General features: G+C 44.6%; 1 protein-coding gene and 2 non-coding genes across 3 annotated transcripts; 1 reads left to right on the forward strand and 2 right to left on the reverse strand.

The window, feature by feature from the left end:
- Positions 1 to 1,461: 1,461 nt before the first annotated feature.
- On the reverse strand, positions 1,462 to 1,601 carry LOC111589616 (small nucleolar RNA Z247). Its single transcript, XR_004850975.1, has one exon. It is a non-coding gene; the product is annotated as a small nucleolar RNA Z247 (small nucleolar RNA).
- Positions 1,602 to 3,397: 1,796 nt separating this feature from the next.
- On the forward strand, positions 3,398 to 3,470 carry TRNAA-AGC (transfer RNA alanine (anticodon AGC)). The gene has a single exon. It is a non-coding gene; the product is annotated as a tRNA-Ala (tRNA).
- Positions 3,471 to 12,071: 8,601 nt separating this feature from the next.
- Positions 12,072 to 12,820, reverse strand: LOC100274989 (uncharacterized). The gene has a single exon (NM_001149216.2). The coding sequence runs from the start codon at positions 12,805 to 12,807 to the stop codon at positions 12,442 to 12,444; it is 366 nt and encodes a 121-aa protein (NP_001142688.1). The 5' UTR covers positions 12,808 to 12,820; the 3' UTR covers positions 12,072 to 12,441.
- Between the last annotated feature and the right edge of the window lie 10,625 nt (positions 12,821 to 23,445).

Here is a 23,445-nt window from a genome sequence, read left to right on the forward strand (position 1 = left end):
ACACATTCTTTGGAGCGAAAAGCAAGTTTGCGATTATTATAAGCTCGAAGATGCGGCCAGCATGCACATCCAAAAATTTTGAGCATGGAGTAATTTGGAGGAGTATTAAGCAGACGCTCTAACGGGCACTTGTTGTCTATGACACGAGTAGGAAGACGATTGATAAGATACGTAGCAGTAAGAAAAGCCTCATCCCAAAATTTTAGAGGAACATGTGCATGGGCAAGAAGAGCTAGGCCAGTTTCAACAATGTGACGATGTTTACGCTCAGCAGAACCATTTTGTTGATGTGTATGTGGACAAGAAACACGATGAGCAATGCCAAGCGGGCGGAAAAGAGTGTTATGAATTTTCTGATATTCCCCTCCCCAGTCAGACTGAACACATTTAATTTTCGTGTTTAAAAGACGTTCGACATGAGTTTGAAACTGCCGAAAAATACGAGGGACTTCAGAACGATCATGCATCAAATAGATCCAACAAAACTTACTAAAATCATCGATGAAACTGATATAATATTTGAAACCACTAACAGATTGGGGCGCAGGACCCCAGACATCGGAAAAAATCATCTCTAAAGGAGAGGTCGACTGATGAACCGAAGTATTATAGGGTAATTGATGACTTTTTGCTAACTGACAAGCATTACAAACTGGAAGGGAAGACTCACTAGGACATAAAATTTTATTAAGATGCAGAATTGACTGGACCACTTGAGATGAGGGATGCCCAAGGCGAGCATGCCATTGGGCGCGACTTGGAGTCCTACTAATCAAAGCTTGATGAAGGGCGACGACATCACAAGGCTTGATGGGATATAGGCCGGCCTCACACTTCCCGTCCAGCAGGCTTTTCTTGGTGTGCCGGTCCTTAATGGAAAAATGCCAGGGATGATATTCAAAATATACATCATTATCAAGAGAGAATTTATGAACAGAAAGAAGATGCTTAGCAATTTGTGGAACATGAAGAATATTGCGCAATGCAAGTGGACGCATAGAAGTAGTAATGGAAGAATGGCCAATATGCAAAATGCGCAAACCTGCTCCATTACCGACGTGGACTTGCTCACCACCGTTGTAGCGTTCTCGTATGGCCAGACGATCGAGATCGCTGGTTATGTGATCGGTAGCGCCCGTATCAAGATACCAGTTTGGATCGATCTTGTACGAAGTAGTGGCCGCCAGAGCTGAGGATGAAGGTGTCTCAGTGTAGGATTCATCCATGCGATACCAGCACTTGATTGCTGTATGTCCTTCCTTTTCACAAATTTGACAAGTGGGACGAGAAGATGAGCCATGACCACCGGATGCGCGAGGAGGCGCACCCCCCCTAGGTGCAAAACGCCCGCGGCCACGAGTGTTGCGGCCACGACCGCGATGACCACGACCACCACGCCCAACATAGTTCGCGGACATGCCGGTGTTTAGTTGAATCTCAGTCTGATGCTGGAGTTGTCGTGCTTCGAACGCCATCAGATGGGCGAACACATCGTCAAGCGAGAGAGGATCTGTCTTGGTGGTAATGGAAGTAACAAACGGATCATATTCAGCAGGAAGGCCAGCAAGTAAATAAGAGAGAACCTCATCATCTTGGAGTGGAGCGCCAGCAGCAGCCAGCTCATTTGCCAGCCCTGTAATCTTGCGATAGTAGTCAGCAGCTGTTGAGTCACGCTTCTTTGCCGTAGCGAGTTCAACACGGATCTGAACCGTGCGAGCTCGAGTGGAGGAGGAGAACTTCTTATGCAGAGAGTCCCACACCTCCTTGGATGAGGTGGCTGCAACCACGTCCCGAAGAACATCTTCAGTCATCGATGAGAGAAGTCCACTGAGAAGCTGCTGATCTTGATCATACCAGCGTATATATGCTGGATTTGCCACTTGCGCAGCACCAGTCGCCGTTGAAGAGGTGATCAGTTGGGCAGGCGCCGGCAATGTGCCATCAAGATAACCCATGAGTTTCGCGCTCCTGAGGAACGGAACAAGTTGGGCGCGCCATAGAAGATAGTTGCTCTTGGTAAGACGGATGGTTACCACATGGTGCAGAGGAATTGGAACGCAGGCAGATTGGAATGCTGGAGCGTTGGTAGTCATGGTGGAAGGGGAGGAGGCGGAAAAAAGAGAGGAGTCTGTGGACATCTGGGATCGATAGTTGGCTCCTATACCATGTTGACGCAATGCACAGCCTGCCCTCTAGGGGTCACGGCATCCTTCAATATATAGGAACGAGGTACACAGGATTTACATGGTAACAACTCTAGAGAATCACGGAGGTGTAGCTCCAAGAAATCAGGGAGATAATAACTTCCCAAGAATAGATTGGTTCAGGAAATCAGGGAGATCGCAGCTCCCAAGGATGGATATATCCTTCTATCTTTTAACAGATGGGACAGAATAAGGCTAAAAAGGCTGCATTGGAGGGCTATGGAAAATCCAAAGAGAGTGCCATAAACTTGGACCAGCTTGACAGGTTTGAAAAGGTTCATATTGGTATCCATGCAAACCGTGTTAAGCTCTTTGAAATGCAGTAAAAGGTGAGTAACGACCAGATAGAGGTGTCAAGTCAAAATTTACTCTACAAGCAGTGAAGGAAGAAAAGGTAATTAAGATGATAGAAACATATGCATGCCTCCTCAAGCAAGACACTTCAGGGATGAGGGATGATATCAAAACAAAACATGTTGATGCACTCTAATGCTTGAGGAAGAGATTGTTCCCAAAATTATCTTAAACTACTCTCTTGGTCCACTAGGTCACTTGCTAGTAGTGTTATTACTATCAAAACAGAACAACTGATTGTAGTGTTATCACTGTTGTAGTGACTGCTCTGTTACCTCTATAATGCCGCTAAGTGTACTTGTTGTTTTGTCACAATATTATCAATATCTGCTCTATATGCAAGGCAGTGAACACTATTATCTTTGCAACGTATATCTTTAATTGGTGTTTTATCTGATGGTTCGGCTATGGCTTTGTACAACTATCTGTGTGAACTAATTAGTATAAGCATGCAAGTGAAGTATCAGTATTTGATTATATTTCCTTGAACTAAAAGGGTTGAACATGGCTGTTGAACAACCATCGTGTGCGTGTGAACTGAATTGAAACAACCATAGTGTGTGTGTGAACAGCCATTGTGTGAACATGCCTAGATTAGATGGCTAGCTTTTCACACGATGCTTCCCTTCAAGATACTTATATATGTGTACTATTCTCTGTACTTTTCATCATCTAACTTGATTCATGAGAGACTGGGAAGCAAGCGCCGAGCGGCAGCCACAGCCCCGCAGGCCGCAATTGCATCCCTGCCTCGGCTTTCCACGTCCCGCTCTGCACCAATCCATCAAATCCAGTTTGCGTAGCTCTATCTAAAATCCAGAAGTATTCGTAACCCAAATGGGGATGTAGTTCAGATGGTAGAACGCTCGCTTAGCATGCGAGAGGTACGGGGATCGATACCCCGCATCTCCATAACTTTGTTTTTGTTTTGGGCTTCGTTGCCTTACCATTTTACCTGAAGATGGTGACGATGACATATACACAACAGATGACATGCTCGAGTACCTTGATCAAATTTGGTGAGAGCATCTTGTAGTGAAGCGCAAATCTGTATGGTAGCTATTTTTTGAGTCTCCAATGATCTACACCGCTAAGATGTTCCATCGGAGGTTTAGAATGAACTAGTGTCTTGACGCGCGCCCTGTGCGCGTTTTTTATACAATTCTACTAAAAATGCCTATATAGGTATTGATATAACATAACATTGATGCTTCTTCTTTACAGGAACAAATACAAGATATGATGATATATATAATCTTGATACCATTTCTAAGTTGTTTATCATCCAAATATAAATATAAGTTGCAACGCAGATACTTTTACTAAAACAGATCATGGCTTGTTTGTTCCGGTAATTAGGGTGAGTTGTGTTGCTAATATCAAATTGAGTCATCATTGATCATCATATATTATTTCTGATGAGCTGAAGCAGTTGGTTCAAAATGTTGGATCTTTTATGGGCTTGGCCCATTTATTGAATAAACTTTATGGTGTGTAATGGTGGAGAATACCAATAGTACCACATTGGAAGTCCAAGGGTCTTTTGCCTTGACTTATATGGTGGGATTTATTCCACTTAACTTGAGAAGTCAAGAAATGGACAAGGGCGTGCCACACGCGCGCGCGCGCCGCCGCCGCCGGCCGGGCCGGGCGTGGCGAGGCAGGCAGGCAGGCGAGCGGGCGGGAGTGGTGTGGTGTGGTGTGTTAATTTTTAGCACTCACTAATCCTTCAGCTGCCGACTCATGGCGTGACTCGGCGAGAGCTGGCCGACTCATGGCATAACTCGGTTAGAGCTGGCCGACTCTTGGCGTGACTCGGCGACCTTTCTCCTTCAGCTTCCCTCTGCGAGAGGTTAAATAGAGGAGCACCCATGTCACTCGGTACACGCGAGAAACACTTTCAGTCTCACAATCCAGCCGCCGAGTGAGGGTATTTCCATCTCGTGACTCTGCGCGCACAGAGAAGCGAGAGGGCAGGTGCCTCCGAAGCCGGTGCCGTTCGAGACCTTGCACGGGGGATCGACAATTAGGTTTTTGGGGAGCGTCTACGCGACTGCCCAAAACATCTTCAACATGACTAAAGAAGCTGGTCAAGGATCTGGATCATCAGAGCGCATCGGAGGGTATGATCGTTTTATTTACTTACTGTTTTGTGTTCTGGATATTATATATGTTTCATATATTCATCTATGCTGCTTCATATGTACGAATGATTTTATCTTATCTGTTCTGTCCTTTTGTAATATGATAGATCTGTCTGTTTTAATTTTACAGTCATGCTGTTTGTATTTCTATCTGTTTATTTTCAATTGTTCAGTTAGTGTACATGTTTATCGTATTTATATGATTTATATAATTCATATGTTTTATGTTCTTATGATCCATATTGTTATGGATATATTTGATATCATGGTTAATCATCTTTTATATGTCATCATCATAATATTAATTTATGGAATTAAAATGGTACGGAAAATGACTATATTTCTAACAATCCAAAAACCTAATGTTAGGCATTTTTCTGTCAGAGGTTTTGCTGCTGTGCTAAAGCCTGATCCTTTTGATGGTAAAAACTTCTTGATATGGAAAGCTAAAATGGAATTGTGGCTAACTGCAATGTCTTGTTTTCATGCCGCTGAGGGCAAGCCTGCCAACTTACCTCCTGAGGATGAGGCTAAGTTTAAGGCTGAAGACAACCTCTTTCGAGGAGCAGTAATTAGCGCACTGGACACAAAATTCCAGAAAAGCTATATCATCCTTCCCACGGGGAAAGAGCTGTGGGATGCTCTTGTTGGAAAGTTTGGAGTTACTGACGCTGGTAGCGAGCTGTATCTCATGGAGCAGCTGTATGACTACAAGATGGTTGAGAACCGATCTGTAGTGGAACAGGCTCATGAGTTTCAGGCACTAGCTAAGGAACTCGAACTTTTTCCTTGTCCTTTGCCTGACAAGTTTGTGGCTGGCGGTATAATCGCCAAGCTGCCACCTTCTTGGAAGGACTTTGCTACCTCTCTCAAACATAAGAGACAAGAGTTCAATGTGGAAGAGCTCATTGGTACTCTTGATGTTGAGGAAAGGGCTAGAACAAAGGACAGTGGAAAAGGTGTTGAGACCTCTACTGCTAATGTGGTGCAGAAGAGAAACTTCCGCAAGTTTAACAAGAAGAAAAACCAGAACAAACAAGAGAATGCAAATAAGCCTGTTCATACAGCACAGTTTAAAAAGAAGAACAACAATAACAAGGGAAAGGGAGGATGCTTTGTCTGTGGCAGTGATCAACATTGGGCAAGAGAGTGCCCTGATCGCAAGTTCACTCAAGACAAGAAATCAGCTAATGTTGTAACCACTGAAACTGAAGAAGGAACATCTGGGTATGGTAATTCTTTACCATTTGTTCTTTCAGTCTGTAATTCACCTGAGTGGTGGATGGACAGTGGTGCAAACATTCATGTGTGTGCTGATGCCTCTATGTTCACTTCCTACCAGGTCGGGAGGTCTGGCGCCTTGTTGATGGGAAATGGGTCGCGTGCTCATGTTCTTGGTGTTGGTACGGTCATTCTGAAGTTTACTTCGGGAAAGACGGTGCCATTGAAGAGCGTGCAGCATGTGCCCTCTATCAAGAAGAATCTCGTTAGCGCTTCGATGCTATGTCGAGATGGATATAAAGTTGTTCTTGAGTCTAATAAATGTGTTGTGTCGAAACATGGTACTTTTGTTGGTAAAGGATATGATTGCGGAGGCTTGTTCCGCTTATCACTGCATGATGTGTGTAACAAACTGGTGAATTCTGTTAATTTTTCTCATGAGTCAGATTTATGGCATTCACGGTTTTGTCATGCAAGCTTTGGCTGTCTTATGCGGTTAGCAAATATAAATTTAATTCCTAAATTTAACTTGGTCAAAAAGTCTAAGTGCCATGTGTGTGTTGAATCAAAACAACCCCGCAAGCCACACAAGGCTGCCGAGGCGAGGAGTTTGGCACTTCTAGAACTTGTTCATTCTGATCTGTGCGAGTTGAATGGAATTTTGACCAAAGGTGGTAAAAGATACTTTCTCACTCTTATAGATGACTCCACTAGATTTTGTTATGTGTATCTCTTAAAAACAAAAGATGAAGCGTTCAATTATTTTAAGGCCTATAAAGCTGAAGTTGAGAACCAACTTGAGAGGAAAATAAAACGGTTAAGGTCTGATCGAGGTGGAGAATATTTCTCTAATGTGTTCGATGAGTTCTGCGTGGAACATGGTATTATTCATGAGAGGACACCGCCATTCTCACCACAATCCAATGGGATTGCTGAAAGGAAAAACCGCACTCTAACAGATTTGGTGAATGCCATGTTGAGTACAGCGGGATTATCCAAGGCATGGTGGGGTGAGGCGATTTTGACAGCATGTCATGTCCTGAATAGAGTTCCAACAAAGAACAAAGAGATCACACCATTCGAGGAATGGGAAAAGAGAAGATTAAATCTCTCATATTTGCGCACTTGGGGTTGCTTGGCTAAAGTGAATGTGCCAATCAACAAAAAGCGTAAACTTGGGCCTAAAACTGTTGATTGTGTATTCCTTGGGTACTCTTTTCACAGCACTGGGTATAGGTTCTTAATTATAAAATCTGATGTGCTTGATATGTATGTTGATACTATCATGGAATCAAGAGACGCAACATTTTTTGAGAATGAGTTTCCTATGAAGAATACACCTAGTGATATAAGTCATGAGACTATAATTCCCCATGAGCACGAACTGTCGATTCCTATAGATCATACTGAGGATTCTCACGTGCACATCCCTGAGGAGGATGACACTATAGTCACTCGAAAGAGCAAGAGACAGAGGGTTGCAAAATCCTTTGGTAATGACTTTATAGTGTACCTTGTGGAAGACACACCAACTACCATTAGTGAGACATATTCCTCTCCTGATGCTGACTTATGGAAGGAAGCAGTAAGGAGTGAGATGGAATCTATTATGTCTAATGGAACTTGGGAGGTCGTTGACCGTCCTTATGGTTGTCAACCTATAGGTTGCAAATGGATCTTCAAGAAAAAGCTTAGGCCTGATGGTACAATTGAGAGGTACAAGGCAAGGCTTGTGGCCAAAGGATATACCCAAAAGGAGGGTGAAGATTTCTTTGATACCTACTCACCAGTGGCTCGATTGACTACAATTCGCACATTAATAGCCGTGGCAGCCTCTTATGGTCTTATCATTCATCAGATGGATGTTAAGACAGCTTTCCTAAATGGAGAGTTGGATGAGGAGATCTATATGGATCAGCCAGAAGGGTTTATTGCGGATGGTCAAGAGAACAAGGTGTGCAGGTTGATAAAATCATTGTATGGCCTAAAACAAGCACCTAAGCAATGGCATGAAAAGTTTGATAATACTCTTACAGTAGCTGGCTTTGTTGTAAATGAATCTGACTCGTGTGTATACTATCGGTATGGTGGGGGTGAGTCTGTTATGCTGTGTCTTTATGTTGATGACATTTTGATCTTTGGATCAAATCTCAATGTGATTGAGGAAGTTAAAAATCTTCTATCGAGCAATTTCGAGATGAAAGATTTGGGAGAGGCTGATGTCATTCTAAACATCAAGCTTGTTAGAGAAGCTGATGGTGGGGTAACTTTGTTACAATCCCATTATGTGGAAAAGGTATTGAGTCGCTTTGGTTTTAGTGACTGTGATCCTGCTCCAACACCTTATGACCCCAGTGTGCTATTAAGAAAGAATCGGAGAATAGCAAGGGATCAATTGACATACTCCCAGATCATTGGCTCGCTCATGTACCTTGCAAGTGCAACAAGGCCAGACATCTCTTATGCTGTGAGTAAGCTAAGTCGGTTTGTGTCGAAACCAGGAGATGATCACTGGCGTGCTCTTGAGAGAGTGTTGCGGTATTTGAAAGGTACTATGACATACGGTATTCATTATACCGGAAACCCAAAAGTGCTGGAAGGCTATTGTGATGCCAACTGGATTTCTGATGCTGATGAGCTTTATGCCACAAGCGGATATGTGTTTTTGTTTGGAGGTGGCGCTGTTTCCTGGAAGTCTTGCAAGCAGACTATCTTAACGAAGTCTACAATGGAAGCAGAACTCGCAGCATTAGACACTGCTGGGGCTGAGGCCGAGTGGCTTCGTGATTTCCTATTGGACTTACCGGTAGTTGAAAAACCGATACCGGCTATTTCCATGAACTGTGACAACCAAACGGTGATTACAAAGGTTAACAGTTCTAGGAATAACATGAAGTCTACAAGGCATATTAAGAGGAGATTGAAATCTGTCAGAAAGTTGAAAAACTCCGGAGTTATAACTGTGGATTATGTCCACACATCAAATAATCTGGCAGATCAATTCACTAAGGGTCTATCACGCAATGTGATAGAAAGTGCATCGAGGGAAATGGGTATGAGACCCATGTGAGATCTACTCTAGTGGTAACCTGCTCTATGTGATCGGAGATCCCGTGAAGTAGAGTGGAGAAACAAGCTAGGAGTAGATTGTGAGGAAAGATCCCTTCTTTAACTCATTTCTGATGCACATCTTTCCTATCTGTAAGGCAGGATGGTTTTTACCTTAATGTATTCCAAGAGTCTTATGAAGTTGAGATGTTGTCCTACAGAACATCTTTTGAGGAATACACCTATATGAGTCAGACTGCTGGTCACAGTCTATGGGACTTGGGTAATCCCTAAATACTCATGAAAGGCACTGAAGTGTGACTTATATGCTTCTAAACAGCGGGAATACCCTTCTGCAGCCTAGTATCAGCAAAGGATTTGAGTGAATCTTATTTCGCACAAAACTGTCAATTCAAGGCATAGTCCATTGTTCAGTTGTGAATGAGTGAAACTCTTATTCTAGATGGATGTTCAACTTAACAGTCTCCATCGAAACACTGGTATATCAAAGGATTGTGATTCTGATACTTCTTCATTACAAACCCTAGAGTTTGGTGGGGATTGTTGGATCTTTTATGGGCTTGGCCCATTTATTGAATAAACTCTATGGTGTGTAATGGTGGAGAATACCAATAGTACCACATTGGAAGTCCAAGGGTCTTTTGCCTTGACTTATATGGTGGGATTTATTCCACTTAACTTGAGAAGTCAAGAAATGGACAAGGGCGTGCCACACGCGCGCGCGCGCGCCGCCGCCGCCGGCCGGGCCGGGCGTGGCGTGGCGTGGCGTGGCGAGGCGAGGCAGGCAGGCAGGCAGGCAGGCAGGCAGGCGGGTGTGGTGTGGTTGTGTTAATTTTTAGCACTCACTAACCGCGTCAGCCGAGTGACCCTGTCTCTTCGTCTGCCGAGTGACCCTGTCTCTTCGTCAGCCAGCCGAGTGACCCTTATCCTTCAGCTGCCGACTCATGGCGTGACTCGGCGAGAGCTGGCCGACTCATGGCATAACTCGGCTAGAGCTGGCCGACTCTTGGTGTGACTCGGCGACCTTTCTCCTTCAGCTTCCCTCTGCGAGAGGTTAAATAGAGGAGCACCCCTGTCACTCGGTACACGCGAGAAACACTTTCAGTCTCACAATCCAGCCGCCGAGTGAGGGTATTTCCATCTCGTGACTCTGCGCGCACAGAGAAGCGAGAGGGCAGGTGCCTCCGAAGCCGGTGCCGTTCGAGACCTTGCACGGGGGATCGGCAATTAGGTTTTTAGGGAGCGTCTACGCGACTGCCCAAAACATCTTCAACATGACTAAAGAAGTTGGTCAAGGATCTGGATCATCAGAGCGCATCAGAGGGTATGATCGTTTTATTTACTTACTGTTTTGTGTTCTGGATATTATATATGTTTCATATATTCATCTATGCTGCTTCATATGTACGAATGATTTTATCTTATCTGTTCTATCCTTTTGTAATATGATAGATCTGTCTGTTTTAATTTTACAGTCATGCTGTTTGTATTTCTATCTGTTTATTTTCAATTGTTCAGTTAGTGTACATGTTTATCGTATTTATATGATTTATATAATTCATATGTTTTATGTTCTTATGATCCATATTGTTATGGATATATTTGATATCATGGTTAATCATCTTTTATATGTCATCATCATAATATTAATTTATGGAATTAAAATGGTACGGAAAATGCCTATATTTCTAACACAAAATGCAAGGGATGGCAACCTAAAATCAGAAGATTTATGAGGTATTAACTATGTGGGGGATGTTTTGCCTAGTATTTTCCTTCAACAATTAATACTATGCTATGCGGTGGACATTCCTGCAGTTATTATGGAGTAATTGTTAGTTTATTATTAATACATAGAAAGGATGCTTGAACTTAAGAAATTAAACAACTAAACTTACCTTACAGGGAACATTTCTGTTTCTGAAAAAAGGTCAACAAGCATATAATCTGTCTTAGTGATTCGTGAGTATATCTAAATATGAAATTTCTAATCAGATGCTGCATGTCATGTCTCACTTCACACTTAAGCTTTGTCGGTGCCGATCGTCATCATGTAGTAAGCTGTTGGACCACGTCACTAAGCTCTGCAGCAGTAAAACAATTTCTGCATTTGGGTGACGGTCGAACGGGGGTGATGGGAACACATGGGTCTTGCTCGTCAATGAGTAGGAATGGTGTGGGCCTGTGGGGGGAGTGCACGAAGCGAGAGGATAGAAGAAAACCCTAACACCAAGAAGACACATGTCTAAGAGTGTTCGTACCTGCAACGCGAGGGAGAAGAGAAAACAGATGCCATCAAACGCGTGGGGAGGAGGGCACACAGAGCTCGGGCTGTCAACAGGGCCGATGTTGCCGACGGAGACAATGACGGTTGATCCTTTCTCCCCTTCTCGATATAAGCGTAGTTATGCGTCATTATTTCAGCAAATCACTAAGAAGTCAGCAACACTGTTAAATACAGGCCATATCTACAGTGCCAATATTATTAAAAATTGTGTGCAATTCTATCTACTATGTGAAGATGACATTGACATGTAAATGCAACTATGTATCCAATCCCTGAACATTGGCCATTGCTTACCCTCTTCCCATGAGAACTTTATTGGCTATTCATTTCCCAGAAAGGATTTCAATCAATTCCATCGTTAGTGAAGTTGGCAAACCATAAGGACTCCAAAAAATATTGAAACCAACAAATCTGAGATGATAAAAATCTGACCTTCGCATATAATCCGGTGTGTTGTAGATTGTATTGCGGACCATGCAGGATATATGCATCAAACAATTTATCTTGGTTCTTGCTTTCCAGCTTGCTACTTTCCTTCCTTGTCACACACTTGAAAGTACTAAGTTCAGGAAAGTCATCACCGTATGCCATATTGATGTTATCCACACAAGCACTAAGACAACACTCTCATATAAACTGAATCACCATTTTGAACATGAAGGAAGACATGCAGATACGAAAACCAGGACAGATAGTAGACATGCAAGCTTCCCGGTCAAATCTGCTATGTGGCATGCCAAAAAACTCATCAAATACCTTTGGTTCCACTCTGCAGAAGGAAGGTCGGTCTACTACCACAATACATCAGCAAAATGCACTTACTGAAATTTGCGTCGCACACAGTTTATGGTACAAGCAGCATACTTATTTAACCAAATATTCAAGATTGGATTGTGTGTATTTGAAGATCTAGCACAGATTAATAAAATAAAACTAACTGTCATGCAAAAGAATTGCTATGCCGATCTCCGGGTTTCCCTCCTCCATGTCGATGCCTTCATTCACCAGACCCATGCTGAACAACCTTCAAAGGGCAACAGCCAGCCACGCCATCAGAACCAAGGGAAAGGAGCGTAGCTAGACCACGCTGCGGAGAGGCTACACTGCAGAGTTGGGAAGGAACCTAGCCCAAAAATATCCAAACCCCGTATCGCGACATGGACTAGACCCATGCTGGAGAAGAAGTAGCAGTAGGCCGAGAGAAGAAGTAGCAGTAGGCCGAGAGGTGGTCATCAACGCTGGCACCGCCGCAGAGTGGAGTGGCAGTAGAGCCGCTTGCCGCGACTTTCACCATGGGCGCCCTCGTCGCGGAACCACAGACAGCCGCCGTCGGTTGAGCGAACGACGACGCGCCCGTGGCCTCCTCCCGACGCGGAGGCCGCCCGTCTCGCAACGGCGGGAGCCAGCGAGAGCCCCGGCGCGGTCGCGCGGCGGGCCCAACTGAAAGGGAAATGTGCCTTTGGGCCATTTCTAAGTATTTTGGTGATTGAGTGCCAACACAAGTGCTTAAATGTGAATTTATGCCCATGGATGAACAAAGTGCAAATCATGAGTAAAGGTATGTTTCTAAGCCTTAGTACATTGGTTTTGTGTACTAATATACTTGTCTAAGTGTTAGAAACAGAAAGAAGAAGAAAAGAGAAAAGGTGCAAAAAGCTTGGCTGTGTACAGCCAAGACTCAGCTCTGTCTGGCACACCGGACTGTCCGGTGGTGCACCGGACAGTGTCCGGTGCGCCAGACTGACTCGGCGTGAAGAGGCAGCTCTCGGGAATTCGCCGACGGCGTACGGCTATAATTCACCGGACTGTCCGGTGTGCACCGGACTGCCCGGTGAGCCAACGGTCGGCCGGGCCAACGGTCGGCAGCGGAATCTGCGCGCGACACGTGGCCAGGCCAACGGTCGGAAGGGGGCACCAGACTGTCCGGTGTGCACCGGACATGTCCGGTGCGCCAACAGCTCCCAGATCTGCAACGGTCGGCTGCGCTGTTTAAGGAAGGAAATCGGGCACCGGACAGTGTCCGGTGTGCACCGGACTGTCCGGTGCACCCGACGACAGAAGGCAAGATTGGCCTTCCAGATTTGCTCTCAACGACTCCTAGCAGCCTTGGGGCTATAAAAGGGACCCCTAGGCGTATGGAGGAAACACCAAGCAACCTTAGAGCATTCTTGATCATCCACACTCAGTCTTTGCACATTCGTTTGTCATTCTCAGTGATTCAAGCTCCGTTCTAGTGAGAACTTTGAGATAGTCTTTTGAGCTCGATTCTTGGCCGTGTGTGTGCGCATTTTGCTGTGGATTTGTGTGTGTTGCTTCCCTCCCTTACTCCGTACTTCTTTGTGAAATTCAATTGTAAGGGCGAGAGACTCCAAGTTGTGGAGATTCCTCGCAAACGGGAAAAGATCAAAGTAAAGAAGAACACCGTGGTATTCAAGTTGATCATTGGATCACTTGAGAGGAGTTGAGTGCAACTCTTGTCCGTTGGGACGCCACAACGTGGAGTAGGCAAGTTTTGCACTTGGCCGAACCACGGGATAACCACCGTGTCATCTCTGTGATTGATTTCTTGTGGTTATTGTGTTTTGGCTCCTCTCTAGCCACTTGGCAATTATTGTGCTAACAATTAACCAAGTTTTTGTGGCTATAAGTTTAAGTTTTACAGGATCACCTATTCACCCCCCCCCCCTCTAGGTGCTCTCAATTGGTATCAGAGTCGTTCTCTTCAAGAAGGGACTAATCGCCCGAAGAGATGGATCCTAAGGGAAAGGGGATGGTGGTCGACAACAACGAGAAGGAGTCTATCTTCAACGAGCCGAAGAATGACAAGTCTACCGACTTGGGCTCAAGCCACAAGCGCAAAGATGGGAAGAAGAAGAAGACAAGGCGCATCAAGGAGATCGTCTACTACGACAGCGACGAATCCTTTTCTTCCCAAAAGGACGACGACAACGACTACAGGAAGACGGTCAATTCGAACTTTTCATTTGATTATTCTCGTATTCCACATAGTTCGAATTCGCATTTGCTTTCCATTCCTCTTGGCAAACCTCCACACTTTGATGGGGAGGACTACGGATTTTGGAGTCACAAAATGCGTAGTCATTTATTCTCTCTCCATCCAAGCATATGGGAGATTGTACAAAATGGAATGAAATTTGATAGCTCGGATAGCCCTATGTTTATTAATGAACAGATTCATAAAAATGCACAAGCTACTACTGTGTTGCTAGCCTCTTTGTGCAGGGACGAGTACAATAAGGTGAGCGGCTTGGACAATGCCAAGCATATATGGGACACCCTCAAGATTTCTCACGAGGGGAACGACATCACCATGCTCACTAAAATGGAGTTGGTGGAGGGCGAGCTTGGAAGGTTTGCGATGATAAGGGGGGAGGAGCCCACTCAAACATACAACTGGCTCAAGACCCTTATCAACAAAATAAGGAGCTATGGAAGCACGCGATGGACGGACCATGACGTCGTCCGACTATTACTAAGGTCCTTTACCATTCTTGATCCTCATTTAGTAAATAATATTCGTGAGAATCCCAGGTACACCAAAATGTCGCCCGAAGAAGTCCTAGGAAAATTCGTCAGCGGGCGAATGATGATTAAGGAAGCAAGGTACGTGGACGACGCCTTGAATGGACCGATCAATGAGCCGCAACCTCTTGCTCTCAAAGCATCAAGAAGCAAGGAGGCGCTACCTAGCAAGGTGGCACAAATTGAAGCGGCTGGACTTAATGATGAAGAGATGGCCCTCATCATCAAAAGATTCAAGACGGCGCTTAAGGGTCGCAAGGGACAGCCAAGCAAGACCAAAGCCAAGGGGAAGCGCTCATGCTTCAAATGCGGTAAGCTTGGTCATTTTATTGCTAACTGTCCCGACAATGATAGTGACCAGGACCAAGGGAACAAAAGGGAGAAGAAGAAGCATTACAAGAAGGCCAAGGGCGAGGCACATATCGGAAAGGAGTGGGATTCGGATTGCTCCTCCTCCGACTCCGACAATGAAGGACTTGCTACCACCGCCTTCAACAAATCAACCCTCTTCCCCAACGAGCGTCACACATGCCTTATGGCAAGGGAGAAGAAGGTATGTACTCAAAACTCTACCTATGCTTCTTCAAGTGAGGACGGATCTAGTGATGAGGATGAAGTAGATTACTCATGTTTGTTTAAGGGCCTAGATAGAACCAAGGTAGATAAAATTAATGAATTAATTGATGCCTTGAATGATAAGAATATGCTTTTAGAAAAGCAAGAGGATTTGTTGTATGAAGAACATGATAAATTTGTAGAAGCTCAAAGATCTCATGCTCTAGAAGTTAAAAGAAATGAAATGCTTTCTTGTGAATTATCTTCGTGCCATGAGACAATTTCTAAATTAAGGAGCATTAATGATGATTTGAATGCTAAGTTAGAGATTGCTAGTAAATCTACCTCTTGTGTAGAAAATGTTGTAACGTGCACTAGGTGTAAAGATATTAACATTGATGCTTATAGTGAACACCTAGCTTGCATTTCTAAATTAAATGAAGAGGTAGCTAGTCTTAATGCCCAACTTGAGACTAGCAAAAGTGATTTTGATAAGCTAAAATTTGCAAGGGATGCCTACACAATTGGTAGACACCCCTCAATTAAGGATGGACTTGGCTTCAAGAGAGAAGCCAAGAACTTAACAAGCCATAAGGCTCCCATTCCCGCCAAGGAGAAAGGGAAGGCCCCTATGGCTAGTAGTGTGCAAAAGAACCATGCGTTTATGTACCATGATAAGAGACAAACTAGAAATGCTTATAGGAGTTACAATACTTATGATGATTTTGATTCTCATGACGTGTTTGCTTCTAGTTCTTTCTATGTGCATGATAGAAATGTTGGTAGGAGAAATGCGGTTCACAATATGCCTAGGAGAAATGTTGTTAATGTTCCTAGGAGAGTTAATGAACCTTCTACAATATATCATGCCTTGAATGCTTCCTTTGCTATTTGTAGAAAGGATAGGAAAATAGTTGCTAGAAAATTAGGGGCAAGATGCAAGGGAGACAAAACTTGCATTTGGGTCCCTAAGGATATTTGTGCTAACCTTGTAGGACCCAACATGAGTTGGGTACCTAAAACCCAAGCCTAAATTTGCCTTGCAGGTTTATGCATCCGGGGGTTCAAGCTGGATTATCGACAGCGGATGCACAAACCATATGACGGGGGAGAAGAAGATGTTCACCTCCTACGTCAAGAATAAGGATTCCCAAGATTCAATTATATTCGGTGATGGGAATCAAGGCAAGGTAAAAGGGTTAGGTAAAATTGCAATCTCGAATGAGCACTCAATTTCTAATGTGTTTTTAGTTGAGTCTCTGAGATATAATTTACTATCTGTAAGTCAATTATGCAATATGGGATATAACTGTCTATTTACAAATGTAGATGTGTCTGTCTTTAGAAGAAGTGATGGTTCACTAGCTTTTAAGGGTGTATTAGACGGCAAACTTTATTTAGTTGATTTTGCAAAAGAAGAGGCCGGTCTAGATGCATGCTTAATAGCTAAGACTAGCATGGGCTGGCTGTGGCATCGCCGCTTAGCACATGTGGGGATGAAGAACCTTCACAAGCTTCTAAAGGGAGAACACGTGATAGGTTTGACTAACGTTCAATTCGAAAAAGATAGACCTTGTGCAGCTTGTCAAGCAGGTAAACAAGTGGGAGGAGCACATCACAGCAAGAATGTGATGACCACCTCAAGACCGCTGGAGCTGCTGCATATGGACCTCTTCGGACCCGTCGCCTATCTGAGCATTGGAGGAAGTAAGTATGGTCTAGTTATTGTTGATGACTTTTCCCGCTTCACTTGGGTGTTCTTTTTGCAGGATAAGTCTGAAACCCAAGGGACCCTCAAGCGCTTCCTCAGGAGAGCTCAAAATGAGTTTGAGCTCAAGGTGAAGAAGATAAGGAGCGACAACGGGTCCGAGTTCAAGAACCTTCAAGTGGAGGAGTTCCTTGAGGAGGAAGGGATCAAGCACGAGTTCTTCGCTCCTTACACACCTCAGCAAAATGGTGTGGTAGAAAGGAAGAACAGGACGCTCATTGATATGGCGAGGACGATGCTAGGAGAATTCAAGACCCCCGAGTGCTTTTGGTCGGAAGCCGTGAACACGGCTTGCCACGCCATCAACAGGGTCTACCTTCATCGCCTCCTCAAGAAGACTTCATATGAGCTACTAACCGGTAACAAACCCAATGTATCTTACTTTCGTGTATTTGGGAGCAAGTGCTACATTCTAGTGAAGAAGGGTAGAAATTCTAAGTTTGCTCCCAAAGCTGTAGAAGGGTTTTTGTTAGGTTATGATTCAAATACAAAGGCGTATAGGGTCTTCAACAAATCATCAGGTTTGGTTGAAGTCTCTAGCGACGTTGTATTTGATGAGACTAATGGCTCTCCAAGAGAGCAAGTTGTTGATTGTGATGATATAGATGAAGAAGATGTTCCGACGGCCGCTATACGAACCATGGCGATTGGAAACGTTCGGCCACAGGAACAAGATGAACGAGATCAACCTTCTTCCTCAACTATGGTGAATCCCCCAACTCAAGACGATGAACAGGTTCATCAACAGGAGGCATGTGATCAAGGAGGAGCACAAGATGATAATGTGATGGAGGAAGAAGCAGAACCGGCACCTCCAACCCAAGTTCGAGCGGTGATTCAAAGGGATCATCCTGTCGACCAAATTCTGGGTGACATTAGCAAGGGAGTAACTACTCGGTCTCGATTAGTTAATTTTTGTGAACATTACTCCTTTGTCTCTTCTATTGAGCCTTTCAGGGTAGAAGAGGCCTTGCTAGATCCGGACTGGGTATTGGCCATGCAAGAGGAGCTCAACAACTTCAAGAGGAATGAAGTTTGGACGCTGGTGCCTCGTCCTAAGCAAAATGTTGTGGGAACCAAGTGGGTGTTCCGCAACAAACAAGACGAGCACGGAGTGGTGACAAGGAACATGGCTCGACTTGTGGCAAAAGGTTATGCCCAAGTCGCAGGTTTGGACTTTGAGGAGACTTTTGCTCCTGTGGCTAGGCTAGAGTCCATTCGTATCTTGCTAGCATATGCCGCTCACCATTCTTTCAGGTTGTTCCAAATGGATGTGAAGAGCGCTTTCCTCAACGGGCCAATAAAGGAGGAGGTGTACGTGGAGCAACCCCCTGGCTTCGAGGATGAACGGTACCCCGACCACGTGTGTAAGCTCTCTAAGGCGCTCTATGGACTTAAGCAAGCCCCAAGAGCATGGTATGAATGCCTTAGAGATTTCTTAATTGCTAATGCTTTCGAGGTTGGGAAAGCCGATCCAACTCTTTTCACTAAGACATGTGATGGTGATTTGTTTGTGTGCCAAATTTATGTCGATGACATAATATTTGGTTCTACTAATAAAAAGTCTTGTGAAGAGTTTAGCAGGGTGATGACGCAGAAATTCGAGATGTCAATGATGGGCGAGTTGAACTACTTCCTTGGGTTCCAAGTGAAGCAACTCAAGGACGGCACCTTCATCTCCCAAACGAAGTACACGCAAGATCTGCTTAAGCGGTTTGGGATGAAGGACGCCAAGCCCGCAAAGACTCCGATGGGAACCGACGGACACACTGACCTCAACAAAGGAGGTAAGTCCGTTGATCAAAAAGCATACCGGTCAATGATAGGGTCTTTACTTTATTTATGTGCTAGTAGACCGGATATTATGCTTAGCGTATGCATGTGTGCTAGATTTCAATCCGATCCTAAGGAGTGTCACTTAGTGGCGGTGAAGCGAATCCTTAGATATTTAGTTGCTACGCCTTGCTTCGGGCTCTGGTATCCAAAGGGGTCTACCTTTGACTTGATTGGATATTCAGATTCCGACTATGCTGGATGTAAGGTCGATAGGAAGAGTACATCGGGGACGTGCCAATTCTTAGGAAGGTCCCTGGTGTCGTGGAACTCTAAGAAACAAACCTCCATTGCCCTATCCACCGCTGAGGCCGAGTATGTTGCCGCAGGACAGTGTTGCGCGCAACTACTTTGGATGAGGCAAACCCTCAGGGACTTTGGCTACAATCTGAGCAAAGTCCCACTCCTATGTGATAATGAGAGTGCTATCCGCATGGCGGAAAATCCTGTTGAGCACAACCGCACAAAGCACATTGACATCCGGCATCACTTTTTGAGAGACCACCAGCAAAAGGGAGATATCGAAGTGTTTCATGTTAGCACCGAGAACCAGCTAGCCGATATCTTTACCAAGCCTCTAGATGAGAAGACCTTTTGCAGGCTGCGTAGTGAGCTAAATGTCTTAGATTCGCGGAACTTGGATTGAATTGTAGCATACATGTGTTTATGCCTTTGATCATGTTCATTCTGCATTTTGTTGCTTATTATGGTGCTCAAGTTGTACAAACACTCCCTGGACCTCACAAGTCCGTTGCAAAGTGATGCACATGTTTAGGGGGAGATGTGTTACAACTTGACCCTTTGAGACTAACCATTGAAAGGGAAAAGGTGGACTTGGACCATGAAAGACTTCCACTGCACTCCGATGAGAGGGTAACTTATTCCAAGTTCATCTTATGTACTCTTATTGCCTTTGTATTCTTATTGAAGATTTTGGTGAGGCAATGGGGTTCAAGGGCCAAGATTAATCCCGTTTTGGTGCTTGATGCCAAAGGGGGAGAAAATAAAGGCCAAAGCAATAAATGGATCAGCTACCACTTGAGAGATTTGAAAATAGTAGAGTAGAGTTTTTGGTTTGTCAAAACTCTTTCATTGTCTCTTTTGTCAAAAGTTGGCTCTTGTGGGGAGAAGTGTTGATTATGGGAAATAGGGGGAGTTTACTCTTTCATTGTCTCTTTTGTCAAAAGTTGGCTCTTGTGGGGAGAAGTGTTGATTATGGGAAATAGGGGGAGTTTTTGAAATCTTTGATCAATCTCTTTTGAAATGACTCTCTTTATGCTTCAACATGTGTGTTTGACTTAGAGATAGAGATTTGAGTTTGATTTGCAAAAACAAACCAAGTGGTGGCAAAAGATGATCCATATATGTCAAAATTGAATCAAAATAAATTTGAGTTTTATTTGAAGTGATTTTGCACTTGTTCTAGTTGCTTTACGTTGTGTTGGCATAAATCACCAAAAAGGGGGAGATTGAAAGGGAAATGTGCCTTTGGGCCATTTCTAAGTATTTTGGTGATTGAGTGCCAACACAAGTGCTTAAATGTGAATTTATGCCCATGGATGAACAAAGTGCAAATCATGAGTAAAGGTATGTTTCTAAGCCTTAGTACATTGGTTTTGTGTACTAATATACTTGTCTAAGTGTTAGAAACAGAAAGAAGAAGAAAAGAGAAAAGGTGCAAAAAGCTTGGCTGTGTACAGCCAAGACTCAGCTCTGTCTGGCACACCGGACTGTCCGGTGGTGCACCGGACAGTGTCCGGTGCGCCAGACTGACTCGGCGTGACGAGGCAGCTCTTGGGAATTCGCCGACGGCGTACGGCTATAATTCACCGGACTGTCCGGTGTGCACCGGACTGTCCGGTGAGCCAACGGTCGGCCGGGCCAACGGTCGGCAGCGGAATCTGCGCGCGACACGTGGCCAGGCCAACGGTCGGAAGGGGGCACCGGACTGTCCGGTGTGCACCGGACATGTCCGGTGCGCCAACAGCTCCCAGATCTGCAACGGTCGGCTGCGCTGTTTAAGGAAGGAAATCGGGCACCGGACAGTGTCCGGTGTGCACCGGACTGTCCGGTGCACCCGACGACAGAAGGCAAGATTGGCCTTCCAGATTTGCTCTCAACGACTCCTAGCAGCCTTGGGGCTATAAAAGGGACCCCTAGGCGTATGGAGGAAACACCAAGCAACCTTAGAGCATTCTTGATCATCCACACTCAGTCTTTGCGCATTCGTTTGTCATTCTCAGTGATTCAAGCTCCGTTCTAGTGAGAACTTTGAGATAGTCTTTTGAGCTCGATTCTTGGCCGTGTGTGTGCGCATTTTGCTGTGGATTTGTGTGTGTTGCTTCCCTCCCTTACTCCGTACTTCTTTGTGAAATTCAATTGTTAGGGCGAGAGACTCCAAGTTGTGGAGATTCCTCGCAAACGGGAAAAGATCAAAGTAAAGAAGAACACCGTGGTATTCAAGTTGATCATTGGATCACTTGAGAGGAGTTGAGTGCAACTCTCGTCCGTTGGGACGCCACAACGTGGAGTAGGCAAGTTTTGTACTTGGCCGAACCACGGGATAACCACCGTGTCATCTCTGTGATTGATTTCTTGTGGTTATTGTGTTTTGGCTCCTCTCTAGCCACTTGGCAATTATTGTGCTAACAATTAACCAAGTTTTTGTGGCTATAAGTTTAAGTTTTACAGGATCACCTATTCACCCCCCCTCTAGGTGCTCTCACCAACCGATGCCGATCGCTCCACCGCCCACCCGGCGGTTTCGGCCGGGGCCGGCGGGCATCGGGCGCGGGGCCACCGCAGCGCCGGCGGCGAACTCCATCGGGGGCTCAAGTGACCGCGGCGTCGGATAAGCTCACAGGGCGATCGAACGGGCGAGGGGGCGGCAGAATGGTGTTACGAAGAGGTGGCGCGCGCGTCGGTTGCCGTTTTTTGGGCTCCTACGCTACGATGTCAGGACGGAAAGAGCACGGGAAGGTGGAGGCGGAGAGGCAGCGGGTTTTGGTCCGGAACCTTCGTGGGTGTTGCAAAAAGAACAGAAGAGGATAGGATGCTTCGCTGGACGTTGATGAGGCAACTAACGGCTCAAAATTTTTGAGACGACGTGGACAGCGTAACTAGACTCGTTTCTAACCAGCTTTAATATTAGAATGAATGGACCCATCTCTCAGCATATCGTTGAAGAACTTGGTTAGTGATCATCGTGTTTCACTACAAGATTCAATTCATTGGGAACAGATAGTTTGTTACCTCTCCAAAAATATATTGCTGCTATCCACATGCATGCTAGCTTATGGTACTCTAACCGACAAACCTGATGAGAATTTGAAGCTCGCAACACCTAACCAAAAAATGCTCTGAGTCAAACACGCTTAGCACAAAGGTTCTTTCAAGATAGGATTTTAAAAAAGAAGGTGAAATGTGCATCTTGTTGTTATGAGTATTCTATGAATCTTATAAACCTTGGGCCAGGATTCCACATGATAGCATTGTAAGGGAAATAGACCTCAAGCCATTTCAATATTGATTTGGTGTTTGATGACGAGCACAACTAATTGGACTAATAAATTTGTTAAGTGGTTGATTATAGAGTTCAAAGGATGCAACATACACTTTGGAAAAATATATAAAGCAATTCAGAAGGTCAACTTAGATCAATATGTCAAGAAATGGCTTAAAATGACTTAAAAGGGATTTATTGAACATTTGTCTAAGTCATACAAATTTCCAAAAACAACAAGCCAAGACTAATAAAAGGAAATCAAATAAACAACTTAGAAATAGCCAAGACTTATTTGGTGGCGCGTCGGATGGTGCACCGGATACGACATGAAGAGAGCCTAAGTTTAGACTTCGGGATCAGAAGACACCGGACACTGGATACAACATCGGATACAGATTGCAAAGAACATGTAAATTGGACCTAAGTCAGCTAATGGACACCTGACATGTCCAATGTTGCATCGGATGACACACCAGACACGACACTCAAAGAGCATGTTAAATGGATCAACTCAAGCTGGGCGTACCTGACATATCCAGTGCCATACCGGATGCGCACGAGATCTACAGTGTTCAATGGCCGGCTACTAGAAATCTCCAATGACTAGCTGACGTAGTGTATTCAGTGGCGCACCTGACATGTACGGGGCATGGTATCAGACTAACGGTTTGACAGCTTTACCAAACGGCTAATTCTAAGACGCACCACTGGACATGTCTGGTGAGTACGCAGGAATCTAAGTGGAATTCAAATGACTAGTTTTGAGTGGGGAGGGTATATATACCCCCAACCAGACACAGCTCTATCCAAGAGTTAAGAAACATGATATACAAGTGAAAGGATCATCTCCTAGCCATCCAAACCTCCTAAGGACTCTAAATTGAGTTGTGTGCTTAGAATAGACATCTTTTGGGAGCTAGAAAAAAAAACATAAGAGATAGTCTCTTTGTGAAGAGCTTTTC

This window comes from Zea mays, chromosome 6 (genome assembly GCF_902167145.1).
Source record: "Zea mays cultivar B73 chromosome 6, Zm-B73-REFERENCE-NAM-5.0, whole genome shotgun sequence".
Lineage (NCBI taxonomy): Eukaryota > Viridiplantae > Streptophyta > Magnoliopsida > Poales > Poaceae > Zea > Zea mays.